General features: G+C 54.6%; 1 protein-coding gene across 1 annotated transcript in view; it reads right to left on the bottom strand.

Annotated features, from left to right (window-relative positions):
• LOC112402740 (protein-arginine deiminase type-1) overlaps window positions 1-13,499 on the bottom strand; it is a 30,863-nt gene that overhangs the window by 14,419 nt on the left and 2,945 nt on the right. The window contains exons 2-6 of the mRNA XM_024749854.1: window positions 4,641-4,821; window positions 3,489-3,558; window positions 2,775-2,836; window positions 1,081-1,198; window positions 869-994 (exon numbers count right to left, since the gene is read on the bottom strand). Of these exons, the coding sequence (XP_024605622.1) occupies window positions 869-994; window positions 1,081-1,198; window positions 2,775-2,836; window positions 3,489-3,558; window positions 4,641-4,821 (557 nt within the window). The remainder of the gene's footprint in view (window positions 1-868; window positions 995-1,080; window positions 1,199-2,774; window positions 2,837-3,488; window positions 3,559-4,640; window positions 4,822-13,499) is intronic.

Below are 13,499 nucleotides of genomic sequence, written 5' to 3' on the forward strand. Positions count from 1 at the left end.
TTAAAAAAATCACCTGGCACATAGTAGTTCTGGCCCATAGCCTTTTCCCCTCCCCTGAGGGTTGTCTGGGAAGTGCCACCCTGGCACGCTCTTACAGCATGAAATGTTGTCAGCTCACTTACGGAGACTTTGCTTATGTTCTGGTATCACAGTAAGTGTTTCCAAGCTGGACTCCTGGGTAACCTTCCACCACTGGAACATTCTGGTCCCTGCCAGGCTCATTTAGCTGGGACAAGTTCTAAGTCAGTTTGAACAGAGGAGGATGAAGAGGAAGAAGGAAGGGGCAGGAGAGGTCTCTTGTGATTTATGAAAATGAGTAAGGGCACCTCAGGGTTAAGGATTAGTGTTTCTGCCAGGTTTTTGTTGTTGTTGTTTTTTTTAATCCACAGACTTTGATTAATAAACTGTCAGAACAACTGGATTCTGAAGGCAAGCCTGGGCCTCAGCTTTGCTAGTCCCTGCCTCCACCCCACCCAGCCTGGACACTGCTGTTTTACATCAAGAACTCATTCCATGCTAACCGACCAGAGGAAGGATGGGCTCAGGAGAAAGGGCAAGGGTAGTGGAAAGAGGGGCTTTGGTGCCCAAGAGACTGGCTTTGAATGCTTGCTCCATCCCCAACTGGTTGTGTGACCTTAGGGCAGTGAATTCACATGTCTGAGCCTCAGTTTTCCCCTCTGTAAAATGGGTCTAGTTTGGGAACCTCTTTCTTGGGCAATATGTCGTGTCCTGATGGAGTGGCTGTTTGTCAGTGGTAGTGAGAGTTACAAAATGATGATGGAAGGAGGGAGAGAGGTGGATAAGAGAAGAATGGTTTGGGAAGCAGAAGATGGAGCAGGGAGGGAAGAGATCCCTCCAGGCCACTCACCCCTAGCGCAGAAGACCCCCATTCTCCTGGAATCAGAAAACGGCACGTTCAAGACCAGCTTGTGGCTGTCAAAGAGCTCATCAGGGCCATCGCAGCTCAGCACCATTGGGGCCATGTCCTGCAGGTCTGGAGAGAGGGGTGCCCATGAGACAATCTTGCTCCATCCCACACCATCACCCTGGACAATGCCATACACCCCTTCTGTTGCTCACCATCCAGTGATGTCAGCTGGGTGCTGGTGAGGTCGATCTCCCTGGACCTGAAACTATCCCGGTCACAGTTCACCAGCAGGACAGCCCCATAGCCCTCAGGGCCCCAGCGCCAGGTTTTCTGTGGCAAAGCAAGAGGCCTTAGGATCAGTGGGACCCAGGGGTCTCTGAGAAGGGGTTCTGGACATGGCTAGAGCTGTCTGCTTTGTTAACTTGGAGACTTTTGCATTCTGGGTTTGCTTAAAGATTTATAGAGGGATCATAGATTTGGGGAATGGAGTTCCAGGTCCCTACACCCAGAGCCACTCCACGCTTGTGCTGTGAACAACTTGAACAACAGCTCCTCCCAGCCATCAGACTGGAAGAGGAAGGGTGATGGCGCCAAACCCAGAAATGGCCTTTGCCAGTCTGCTGAGCTTTGGTCCGGCCAGCAGACTAAGACTGCCTCACCCTGACCTTGATGGGGCTGGAGAATTCCTGGGAGACTCTCCCCATGCCAGTCCTCTCCTGGGGCCAGTCCCACAGTTTTCTCTGACTTTCACTTGAGATCCTGCAGGCCCTGCAAGATAGTCTGAGCAGAGAGGTGGGGAAGATGGCTGGAACCCTGCCTCTGTGATCAAAGCTCTTCCTGACGTGCTTCTCTTTTTTTCTTTTAATTTATTTGCTTATTTATTTTGGCTGTGCTGGGTCTTAGTTGCGGCACACAGGATCTTTGTTGCAGCATGTGGGATCTTTAGTTGCAGCATACATACTTCTTATTTGCGGCATGCGGACTCTTAGTTGCAGCATGCATGTGGGATCTAGTTCCCCGACCAGGGTTGAAACCCCAGGCCCCCTGCATTGGGAGTGCGGAGTCTTACCCACTGGACCACCAGGGAAGTCCCCTTCCTGACGTGCTTCTACTTTATCCCCACCAGACTCTGCAAGGCAGGGTTTATTTTCCCCATTTCACAGAAGAGGGAAAAGAGGCTCTGGGGTGTGAACCCCAAGTCACATAGATGGGATTCAAACTTGGGTCTGGGGGACCTCCCAGGACCACTGCTAACTTACATGGCGCTCTTGTTCACCCCTCTGGGTAGATGCTTCTCTGTACCGGGGCCCCAGACATGATTTATATCATAGGCCCCACCCGCCACCTTGCCCAAGCAACCTTGTGCAGTGAACACTCTGCTCAGCCATCCGTGGCAGCCCTACCCCATCTTGTCCACAAAGTCTTCTATATGATTCAGGCTTCCTCTGTGGGGTCTTTCCCTGCAAATCATATCTTCTACCCTCCCAGGATGGCTTTCAGATACATCCAGTGGGATAATGCCTTGAGCCCACCCCATCTTCATCTTCACTCTTCAGGATCTGTCAGTCACTTGACAAGTCACCTACAATGCTTGGGGGTCCAAATACAGCCCAGGAAATAGAAAAGGCCTCAAGAAAAAGAACTAATCCCAGTTCTAAGACGGCACAAGAGAGACCCAGAGAGGGTAAGCTGTTTTCCAGGAGTCACACAGCATGTTGATCACACAGTGTAAGTTAAGGCCCATTCATGCTGATTTGGGAGTCCTCAGATGGCTTCCCTATACTGTTGGATACCACAGACCCTAGGAATCCATCACCCTTCTGGAGGAAGAGCCCACTCCACCCCAGGACCACCCCCAGGTTTGCCTGTCAACCCTGCCATCTTGGGGTAACCAGGAGAGTCCCACCTTGTCACCGTGGCTCCTCTTCACCTTGCCCGTGCGGCCCGTGTCGACGTCGAGGGAGATGTCTGCAAAGAGATGTAGAGGGACAACAGGGCTCCCCAGGCCCACCCTCGCACCAGAACGTCCAGGTCGGGGCAAGCTTCGGCCCCTCCACAAGCCCTTGGGAACCAGGAAGCCCTGTTCTGGGGACCACACCCAACACCTGAGAGGCCCTTGTGGCAGCCCTGTGTGGTTCTGGGTGTTGGAGGGACCCAAGGCTCTGGCTCTTGAATTTTTGACTCATCTATGTGGGCTGAATTGCTAGCTCTTGGGGGCCCTGACTCTGGAGGTCGGGATCAGGCCTGAGGTTCTAGGTGCTGGTTCTGCAGTTCTCAGGGCCAGCTGCCGGGGTCTGGCCCAAGGTAGCATATGGCTCTCCATGGTTTAGTGACGTCTTGAATTTCCAGTGAGTGTGATAGGCAGACTCTGGATGAAGGAGGTACTGTTCGTCTAGCTGGTGACCCATGGGCAGTGCACTTTCCAGATTCTTACGGCCCTAAGTATGGCCGGGACTCCACCCCTGAGGCTCTAGAGTCGATGAACCACCTCTGAAGAAGCCAAGCTCCTCGATAGGGGAGGAAGATGTCCATGGGCCTTGCACTTGGGGGCTCCCCTAAGACCCTCAAGCAGTCAGCATGGAGGGGTGGATGTACGGAGAGCCAGGGAGGTGGGACTTACCGGCGCCAGTGAGGTAGAGTACGCTGTGGCCCAGGGCAGCCTTCTGCAGCCCAAAGTAGGAGACTTGCACCTGTGGGGACATGGTCAGCCCTAAGCCAGCACGGCCACCCCTTCAGAAATGGCTGTGACAGGGGGAGTTAGGGGACACTCTGGCGGCCCTGCTTAGAGGTAGGGGAGGCATGGGGGTCCCAGCTACTCCCTGCTGCCAGCACCCGGCTTGGATCCAGAGCCCCCTTCTCCAGCTGGAGAGGCTGTGGATGCCTCCTCAGCTCCCAGGGCTGGGCTGAGGGGCAAGGAGGGCCAGATGGGGTGCAGGAGGATCCCAAAGGGAGCAGCTAGACCCTCAGGAACCCATGGAGATGTCAGAGAGAAAGAATGAGGGAAGGGACAGCTGTCACTAGGGACAGGCAAGTTATTCAACCTCTCTAAGCCTCTGTTTCTTCATCTGTAAAATGGGAACAATGACCACCCCCCACCCCCACCCCATAGTAGCAGCCCAAGCTCACAGAGCTTTCCCCATGCCCTAGAACCCATGGCCAGGGCTCCACCCAGGCCATCTCAGTGAGCCCTCAGGATGACCCCAGTAGATGGGGCTCAGAGGTAGGATCTGAGCTCCAGGGACCCTACTCTCAACAGCTGCACAGTCCCCACCTTCTTGGTGTCGTTGGAGAAAAGGCTGAATCAATGAATCAGGGCTCACTGTGTATGTGGTGGGTGCCTGAGGGTGAGTAAGAAGGGTATCCTCTGTGAAAGAGAAGGCTTCCTGCTTCCTTAGGCGGGAGACACACACCCTGGGATGTACCTGTGTCCACGTGCATGCATGTGTGTATGGGTGCTGCCGAGAACTCCTGTCTGCACAGGAGTGAGGGGCTTGTTTGGGGTCTGTGCGGAGCTGTGTTAAAGCAGGTGTTTGTGAATTTGAGGGGGTGAGCAGGAAGGCTGTGCTTTTACGGGAGCACTCGTGTATGTGTGCGTGTGACGTTGGGGCATTGGGGTGGGTTTGCATCTTTTGGTGTCTGTTGGGTTGTATCAGGATGTGTCGCGTGGATGTGCGTGGCAAAGCCTTGTGGGGTTTGGTTGAGTGGGGGTGATGTGTGAATGGGATGTGCTTTGTGGGGGGCTCTTACCTTCTGTGGGGAAGTAGCCTCTTACCTCGAGATCGTTTAAAGCCTTACTGGCTGTGTCCACAGATATGATCACGTCCACGCCGGCATTCAGGGGCCAGTAGGCCTTACCTGTGGGCTCTGTCACCTGTGCTGTGCTGTAGACCGTGAAGACCTCCACCCCGGGGCTCCCAGAGACACTGAAGGTCTCAGCGCCCTTGGGCACATCGCTGATAGAAAGGAGAGAGGAGAGCATCCGGGGGCTCAGGAGAGAGACCAGTGGGGTAGTGGGCTAGGGCTACCCGGCTATGCAACAGCACCCCATAACAGCTGGAGTGGGGAGCGGCGGGGGGTGAGGAGCCCACTGGCCGGGAGACCAACCTGGTTGGGCCCCAGGGCTCCATCCCAGCTCTCCACTGATCTCCACATGACCCACCCTGGGCACGTCGTCCCCGGGCCTCAGTCTCCCCATCTGCAACATGAAGGGCTTGGAGCAGAGCAGTGGCTGTTGAGTTCTGTTTTAGTGGCAGAGCCCTTTCAGTGGACCTCGCGTGGAACCCCAGACAGAAGAAGGACAAAAGGGAGCCGGGGGTGGTGCCGAGCCACGGTGTTTAACCCTTCCACCCCCACCGTGGCCCCGAGGCTCCAGAGAGCAGAGACTGAAAACCTCTGGACATCCTCAATCCCCCACCTCCCCCAAAGCTTCCTGCTTTTATGCTTCCGAATTCTCTAACCCAACAAGAAATCCATTTGAGACCACCTCTCACCTCCTCCACTGCCACCCCTGCACCCACCCAGAGTGCTGAGCAGCTCCTTAAGCCCACCTGTGCCCGCTCCAGTCTGTTCCCCCCTCAGAACAGATCACATTGTTCTCATGCTCAAAAGCAACGGTTCCCATCACACACAGCGAAGTCCTCACGATGGCATAAAAAGCCCCTCCCGATGTGCCCTCTGCCAACCCCCGGGAACCTCCTCCACCCCACTAGGCTCAGTCCTCACTCACTCTGCTCAAGCCACACTGACCTTCCTGACGTTCCATGAAGCTGCCAGGCTGTCCTGCCTCAGGGCCTTTGCACTGGCCGTTTCCACTGCATAAAATGCTCTTCCCCCAGATATCCACAAGGCTCACTCCTTTACCATCTTCAGGGCTCTGCTTAAATGTCACCTTCTCAGTGAGCAACCCCCGCCCATCACTCTATTTAATGCTACACCTTGTCCCACCTTCTCCCACACTCTCCTTATCCCTGCCACTCTGCTCTGATTCTTTTTTGTTTGTTTGCTTGTTTGTTTTTAACATCTTTACTGGAGTATAATTGCTTTACAATGTCGTGTTAGTTTCTGCTGTATAACAAAGTGAATCAGCTATATGTATACATATATCTCCCCACCCCTCCCTCTTGCGTCTCCCTCCCACCCTCCCTATCCCACCCCTCTAGGTGGTCACAAAGCACTGTCTGCTCTGATTCTTAATCATACTGTTAGGTATTGTCTGTCTCTCCTGCTAGAAGGTCAGGGAGTTTTGTCTGTTTTGCTCATTGCTATCTCCCAGCACCTATAACAGTGTCTGGTGTGTGGTCAGTCTCATAAACACTTGTTAAATGAACGAATGGATTCAGTTGCCCCTGGTCTGCAGTGGGATTCAGGCCCATCTGCACCCAGTGGTACAGAACTTGACTGAGGCCATACCCTGCAAATTTCTCCCCATCTACCTGATATACCGCATCCACCCAATACTTCAGAGCTCTGGGCTCCAGAAAGGGGGATCAGGAAGCCCTCAGTCTGCCAGGCCCCAGCCGGGGGCACCCATCTGCTGGGCCTCCACGCTACTTCTCAAGTCACCAGCTGCTTCCAGCCACAGCAGGTAGGGGCCAGCCTTCCTGGGCCGTAGACTCAGAGGGGATGCTCTGCAAACTCGGGCCACAGGGCACCAGGAGCAAAGTCAGCAGGGCCTCTGGGGGCGCTTGTCCTTCTTCAACCCCTGAATAAACCTGAGCTGTGTGCCTCCCTGCCCCAGCCCTGCGATGGGCCCCAGGGTTCCATGAGGCATTTGGCCATGTGGAACACACACCCTGGAGGGGAAGTCGGACGAGGGAACTACATGTCAGGGCTACCCACTGCCGTCCCTTAGGACAGAGCCATCAGCCTCAAGGCCACCACCCAAGGTCAAGTCAACTTGCAAACGTCCACCCGACTGCAAAGATGCCAGGCCCAGAAGGGTCCTTTGATACATCCTCCTGCCTCCATCGTTTCCTGTATCCCTGAGAAACCACCCAAGTATTAAAGCCCCTGGAGAAACCAGACACCCCTTCCAGATCCCTGCCGTGGTCACTCAGTCCCCACAAACAACTGCCCCCATTGACAACGGTGGTGATGGTCGTAGTTACAACAGGCCCAAGTTCCACTCAGGACCTGGCTCTCTGACGCACATCATGGCCCCATAAGGCAATTATTATTCTCGTTTTAAAGATGAGGCTGGGGTGGAGAGGGGCCCCTGAGCCCTGCAGGCTGCTGGCAGGACCCACAGGTCCTCACCCCACCCCTGGCCTCACAGTCCTCAAGAGGCACTTTCAGGCATCTTCCCACCTTACATGCCCTTTGCCATTGTTTAGTCAGTTGCCATAGGAACCTAAGCCTCCCAGACTTAGAACCCCCATTTTCCATCTCCAGACTCAAAGCTGTCTTTTGAACATCTCTTTAGGGTGTCTAACAGGTTTTTTACATTTAACATGTCCAAAACGAAACTCTTAGCTCCCCACTTCTGCCCCATCCAAACCTGCCCGGGTCAGGCCACAGTTGCCCCATCATCGGATTCATCCTGGCCTTCTCTCCTTCCCTCGAGCTCACATCCAGTCACCAGTGAACCCTGTCAGCTCCCCCTTTACAGCATCACCTGCTGATATTCACGTCTCTTCCACGCCTAACACCCTGGTCCAGGCACCAGCTTTCTCCATGTGGATTTTCACAATAGGCTGGTCCCCCTGCTTCTTCTCCTGCTGCCCACGATCTGGTCTCAGCACAGCAGCAGAGGGATCCTCTTAACACAGAAGCCATTCAGCATCCCTTCTGTTCACAGCCTTTCCCCGGGGGCTCTGCAGTCTGCGCAGAGTTGGCTATGCCCTCCTCACTCCTGCAAACCCAGCTCCTGTTCTCCCTCCAGTTGCCAAGCTCCCTCCTGCCTTCGACCCTTTGCACTTGGGTTCTCTTTGTTCACAATGTTCAGCTCCCGAGCCTCCGCTGGGCCCTCCGTGCCTCATTTCCTTCTCAGAGGTCTTCCCTGACTGCCCTATTTAAATCTGTGTGACATGGGTGACACCATGAACCCCACACTCCCTAACCCCATGACCCAGCTTCATTTCAACCCATGGCACTTGTCACCTGACATGTCATGTTTATTTGACATGTTTTTCTATTGCCTGTCTCTCCTGTTTCTCCCTCTAGAATGTGGGGAATTTTCCCATTTTACTTTCACTAAAACTACTGTCATCTCAGCACCCAGCGTGGTGTCTGGTGTGGGCAAGGGGTACAAGAAACCCCTGTTTTATGGATGAGGGCAAGGCAACCCATGAACGTGGAACTGTACCCGAGCAAGAATCTATGGACCAGGCTTCCCTGGTGACGCAGTGGTTGAGAGTCCGCCTGCTGATGCAAGGGACACAGGTTCGTGCCCTGGTCCGGGAAGATCCCACATGCCGTGGAGCGGCTGGGCCCGTGAGCCATGGCCGCTGAGCCCGAGCGTCCGGAGCCTATGCTCCGCAACGGGAGAGGCCACAACAGTGAGAGGCCCGCTAAAAAAAAAAAAAGAACCTATGGACCTTCCCGGGACAGACCCCCCCTCCACCATGTCTTCTGCCTGCCTCTTGTTTGTAATTTTAGCCTCCTAGGCCTTCCCCCAAGTTCCAAAGAATAAATTTAATCAGAAAAATGAGAAAATGCAGAAACAATGGAAAAGAGCCAAGCAAGACAAAATAATAATAGTTTAGCCATTAAACAAAGTCAAGGATCTCTAGTTCCTCCTCAAGGGCTATGGATAATATTGTGAGCCACATCCTTTGAGCTCTTTTGCAGATACTGAAGCCCCCACCAGGTGGAAGAAGTTAACTGCATGCTGCCCACAAGCACAGAGACCCCAGACCGGTTGGAACCAGAAGGTTGATGATGTTGACTCCCAATTACCTCACCACCAACCAATCAGAAGAATGTGCACGAGCTGATCACACACCCCGAAACGCTGTCCCTCACCCTGTCTTTTTTTTTTTTTTGCGGTACACGGGCCTCTCACCGTTGTGGCCTCTCCCGTTGCGGAGCACAGGCTCCGGACGCGCAGGCTCAGCGGCCACGGCTCACGGGCCCAGCCGCTCCGCGGCATGTGGGATCTTCCCGGACCGGGGCACGAACCCGTGTCCCCTGCATCGGCAGGCAGACTCTCAACCACTGCACCACCAGGGAAGCCCAATGCTCAGCTTTTGGTGCCTCGTCTACCCCTCACAACAACCCTCGCAGGAACCCTTGCTGTCCTCATTTAGCAGATGAAGAAATCTTCTCAGAGAGGTTAAGTAACCTTCCTGGTAAAGGATGGAAGGAGCAGCAGGTTTGTCTTCTATATTATGCTGTCCCGCTGACTTGAAAATGAGTGTGTGTGCCCTGAGCATGTCCCCGGCGGGGACCGGAGGAAGGAAATAGTCAGGGAAGACGTAGGAAGGAAAAAGGAAAATGTTGAAACTTTGCAACACAAGCGCTTCAATATGATCCCTTGGGAGCCGGCAGGATGTGGGGCACTGAGGCAGGAGAGCCCTCTTCCCCCTCCACGCACCTGAAATTTGCAGGGGTGAAGTCAGTGCAGACCAGGAAGATGGCACCCATGACCTCTGGCCCCTTTCTGCCCTAAGACAATGAGACTGTGGAGTATCTTCATAGGCCTTGGGTGAGAGAGGGGTCTCAGAGGCCATCCTGGCCAGCTCCTTGCCCATCGCAGAACTCTGTGCTTGAACGGGCAGCTCACTACCTTACAGCCCTCTGTGCTTTGACAGCTCAGGTAATTAGAAAGCTTTTCCTTTTACTTGGCTGCAACCTGTATCCAGAAGCTTCCTCCCACTGGGGCTCCACAGGCCACACCTTATCTCAACTACTCGGAAGTTGACCACCTGGTCTCTAGGGAGAAGAGAAACATAGCAGTCATGGAGTCCCTCCCCTGATGTCCATCCTACCTGCTGCTTGGATACCACCAGCCCCTAGGGACGATCTCAGGGGTCAGGGGACCCCTCTGCCCAGCCTAGGGTCTGGGCAGGGAGGGCAGGATGGGGCTGACCCCGCCTCCAGCTAGGGGAGTGGGTATGGGGGTGGCGGCAGAGGACCAGGTTGCCCTGGAGGCTTGTCCAGGGCATTGTGCTGGGGGAGAGGTGAGGGCAGAAGGGAGAATAATGCAGAACTGGATGGAAAGGCTGAGGAGCAAGCTGGCAGGCAGCCCTTGAGCAGACCAGGCCAGCCAAGCCTGTGACTCCCCCTTCACACTTGATCAGCCACCTGTCTGCCCAGAGCCCCAGAGGTGCCACTCTCCAGGTGTCCCGGACTTGATGTTCCCTGGACTGAAGCCACAAGAAATGCCCTGGGACCAGCCAGCAGGACCTGGCAAGTCCTCTCAGGTACGACCAGGTCTGTGGTCGCTTCTGCCAGGAGCCGAGAACCACCGTGGCCAACAGTCCCACGGAGCTGGCCAGACCCCCACAGGCTCTGGCCCTAAAGAACGTCAGCTCCGGGGAGCACACGGAGTCCTGTTACTGCTGTTGGCCGCTCCGCCTCAACATGCATTTCCTGAGCACGCTGGGCACCAGGAAAGAAGAGATGAGTCACCCCTGGCCCTGCCCTCATGGCATCCACCCAGGTCAGGGACATCACGGGCCCCAAAGTACTTTTTACTCCATTCTGATTCCATCCCTACGGCCCCTGTTTGCTGAGCAGAGCAGTTATTATTCTTCTCCCCGTTTTACAGATGATGTGAAATTCAGAGGGAGGTCACATGCAGGGCAACAACGGAGAGCTGAGATGTGACCCCACTCAGGGTCTGACTCCAAAGCTCATCCTCTGCCTTGCCTTCACCCGCCCCTCGCACCAACCCAACAATGCAGAAAATTCCCCAATAATGGGCTCTCTTGGGGTTGAGCTCATAGAATTTGCGATCAGGCAAACCTGGGTTCAAATCCCAGCTCTGCCATTTGTTGGCTGTGTGACTTTGGGCAAGTCTCTTGACATCTCTGTGTCTCAGTTTCCTTGTCTGCAAAATGGGGATCGTAGTAGTCACTACCTCAGAGGCTTGTTGTGAGATTTAATTGAGATAGTACAGCAAGCACCGTGAGCTGAAGATGGTGCTGTCACCATTGTCATCACTGTCACAAGGGGCATGGGGAGCAGGCAGACCCTGGGGAATAGGATTCTTCCATCTCCCTTCACTCTCAGACCTGACCCCAAACCCGGTTAGCGATGCAATTGTTAGCGTCCACATTCTGAAGGTTTTTTAGCTCCCAGACTAAGATGGGAGCCCCTCGGGGGCAGGGGTGGGTCATATAATCTCCAGGTGTCTCAGCCCAGCACAGAGCTGAATAAGGAGCGGGTGACCAGTAACATTTGTCAAGTGACCACAGAGAGGCAAAGGTCACAGAAAGCTCAGGCCCCCGTGTGGCTTCCTCCTTGGTCCTCCCTGGGTGCTGGCTGTGGCCGACAGAGGTTGGGGAGGGCAATGGCTGACATCACATCACAGGCAGACCCCACATCACAGGCAGGGATTTTCCCCTAAGTGTAGAATCACACAGGGTATAGCTATGTCCTCTCCCTCTTTCCTTCCTTCCCAGAGATAAGAATCACGGGTGCCTTATGCCCTATCATTGCTCAACTAAGGCCACACCCAGAGAGCCTGCAAGGAGGGCCGGGCTGGTCAGGCCTTCTTTCAGTGGACCCCTGCCTGCCCAAGGATGGGGGCTAGAGATGGGGGGTGGCAGCTTTCCACCCCGGGCCTTCCCAGCAGAGGCAAACAGGAGCTGGGGGCCAGAACATCCTTAAGAGAAGAGCCCTGAATGGAAAGTCAGAATCATGAGTCACTTCTCCCCTCTCAGCCTCAGTTTCCCCATCTGCAAGATGGGAAATTGTATGGCTGTGCTCCGTGGATTATGCAATTCTCATCTGTAAAATGGGGGCCAAATTCACAGGTACAATTAACTGGTGATATTATCCTCATCTAGCATGGGAGGAAACAGGCTCAGAGAGGCTAAGTAACTGGCCCAAAGTCACACAGCCTGCAAGGACCAGCCTGACCCTAACTGGTGGTTATGACTGGTTACCAGCCATCTTGTTCTCTGCAGTCATCGAACTGACTCTCAGAGGCCCCATCCCAATGGAGCTTCCTCCTCTGGGGCCCAGGCCTTCCTTCTTGTCCAGGTCCGGAAGCCCCAGCCCACCCTTTCACTACATCTGGCAGCGTGGCTCAGACCACACCCTCTGCAGGATCTTCCTGAGGAATTTCTGGCCTTCCCTTTGCCCACTCTCCCAGCACAGCAGTGGAGACCCAGGTGGGGGTATAGGCAGGGTCATAAACGTGGCAGGGAAGGTGTGCTGGAGAAGTGCTTGGCAGGGCTTCAGGTGGCCTTGGTCTCAAATGCAGAGTGACTGGGTTCTCTGTTCTGGGGCCCAGGGTGCATTTGGAGACCCAACTCAGGTCTGTACCTGCTGCGAGGCCAGGCTCCTGAAAAGTTCCGGCAGGTCCCAGCTCCCTCGGCACCCACCCCTGGGTGGCAGCATTTGGAATCGCCCCCACTGCTCCCGGCCCACAGCTGAGGTCCCCCTCCTGGGCTCCCCAGGTGGCTGATGTCTTTGGCTGGGTGTGGATTTGCCAGTTCCTTCCAGCCTCACCCCCACCTCCCATACGTCTTTGAGCATCAGAACCACTTGGCAGAGCTGAACAGCTGCTTAAAAGCCACAGCAAAGGGAATGGAAGCTTCTCTGGACATAGCAAAGGAGAGGACAACACATCACAGGGAAAGCATTTTGGGGGTCAAGGAGGCATCTACATCATGGGTGAGCGATCACCCCTCCATTCCCTGCATCTCAAGTCTTCTCTTGGGGTCTGCTGCCTGGCCCCGGGCCGGCCACCAAGAGAGGAAGGCGGGGATTGGGGGGAGGAGAGAGAAGTAGAGTTGGAAGTGATGGGAGCAGTAGGGGGAAGAGGAGGCAGTCAAGGATGAGGAGAGGTCCCAAGACCAAAATGATGGGAAGGAGAAGCGGGGACAGGGAAGGGGCTATAGGGCCAGAAGAGGGGAGGGAAGAGTGACTGAATGGATTCCCAGGTCTCAAAATGGGAGTTAGTTAGCAACGAGGACCAGGGAGGCAGGGACATCTGTAGACTTAGGGGGCGTCTGACCTCTGGTACCCTCTCTGATGCCAGTATTTTACGTTTCAAGAACTCACACTGCCCCATTTCACATCCAGATCCTGTAACTCCCTGGCCTCTCCTGGCTCCGTGGACCTTACAGGGGACCCCGGCCTCATAATCTCCAAGAACCCTCGAATCTAAACATTAACATCACTTCCAATGAAGGAATGCGATACAGCAACAGGACGGAACAAGTAGGAGAGGAGATCCTCACGTGGCTTTAAATCCAGGTCCCAGCCCGGCTCAGAGCCTGTCACTCATCATGAATTAGTGTTGGCCTCAATCCTGTAATTATCCCTGAGGAGCACAATTATGTTTCATTGTACTTCTTCGCAAGTTAAAAGCATTAATTTACTTAATGTAAACATCAAGTATATATAGATCAGGACTACCCTGGTGGTGCAGTGGTTGAGAATCTGCCTGCCAATGCAGGGGACACAGGTTTGAGCCCTGGTCCGGGAAGATCCCACATGCCGCGGAGCAGCTAAGCCC

This window comes from Neophocaena asiaeorientalis, unplaced genomic scaffold (genome assembly GCF_003031525.2).
Source record: "Neophocaena asiaeorientalis asiaeorientalis breed wild unplaced genomic scaffold, Neophocaena_asiaeorientalis_V1.1 scaffold275, whole genome shotgun sequence".
NCBI lineage: Eukaryota > Metazoa > Chordata > Mammalia > Artiodactyla > Phocoenidae > Neophocaena > Neophocaena asiaeorientalis.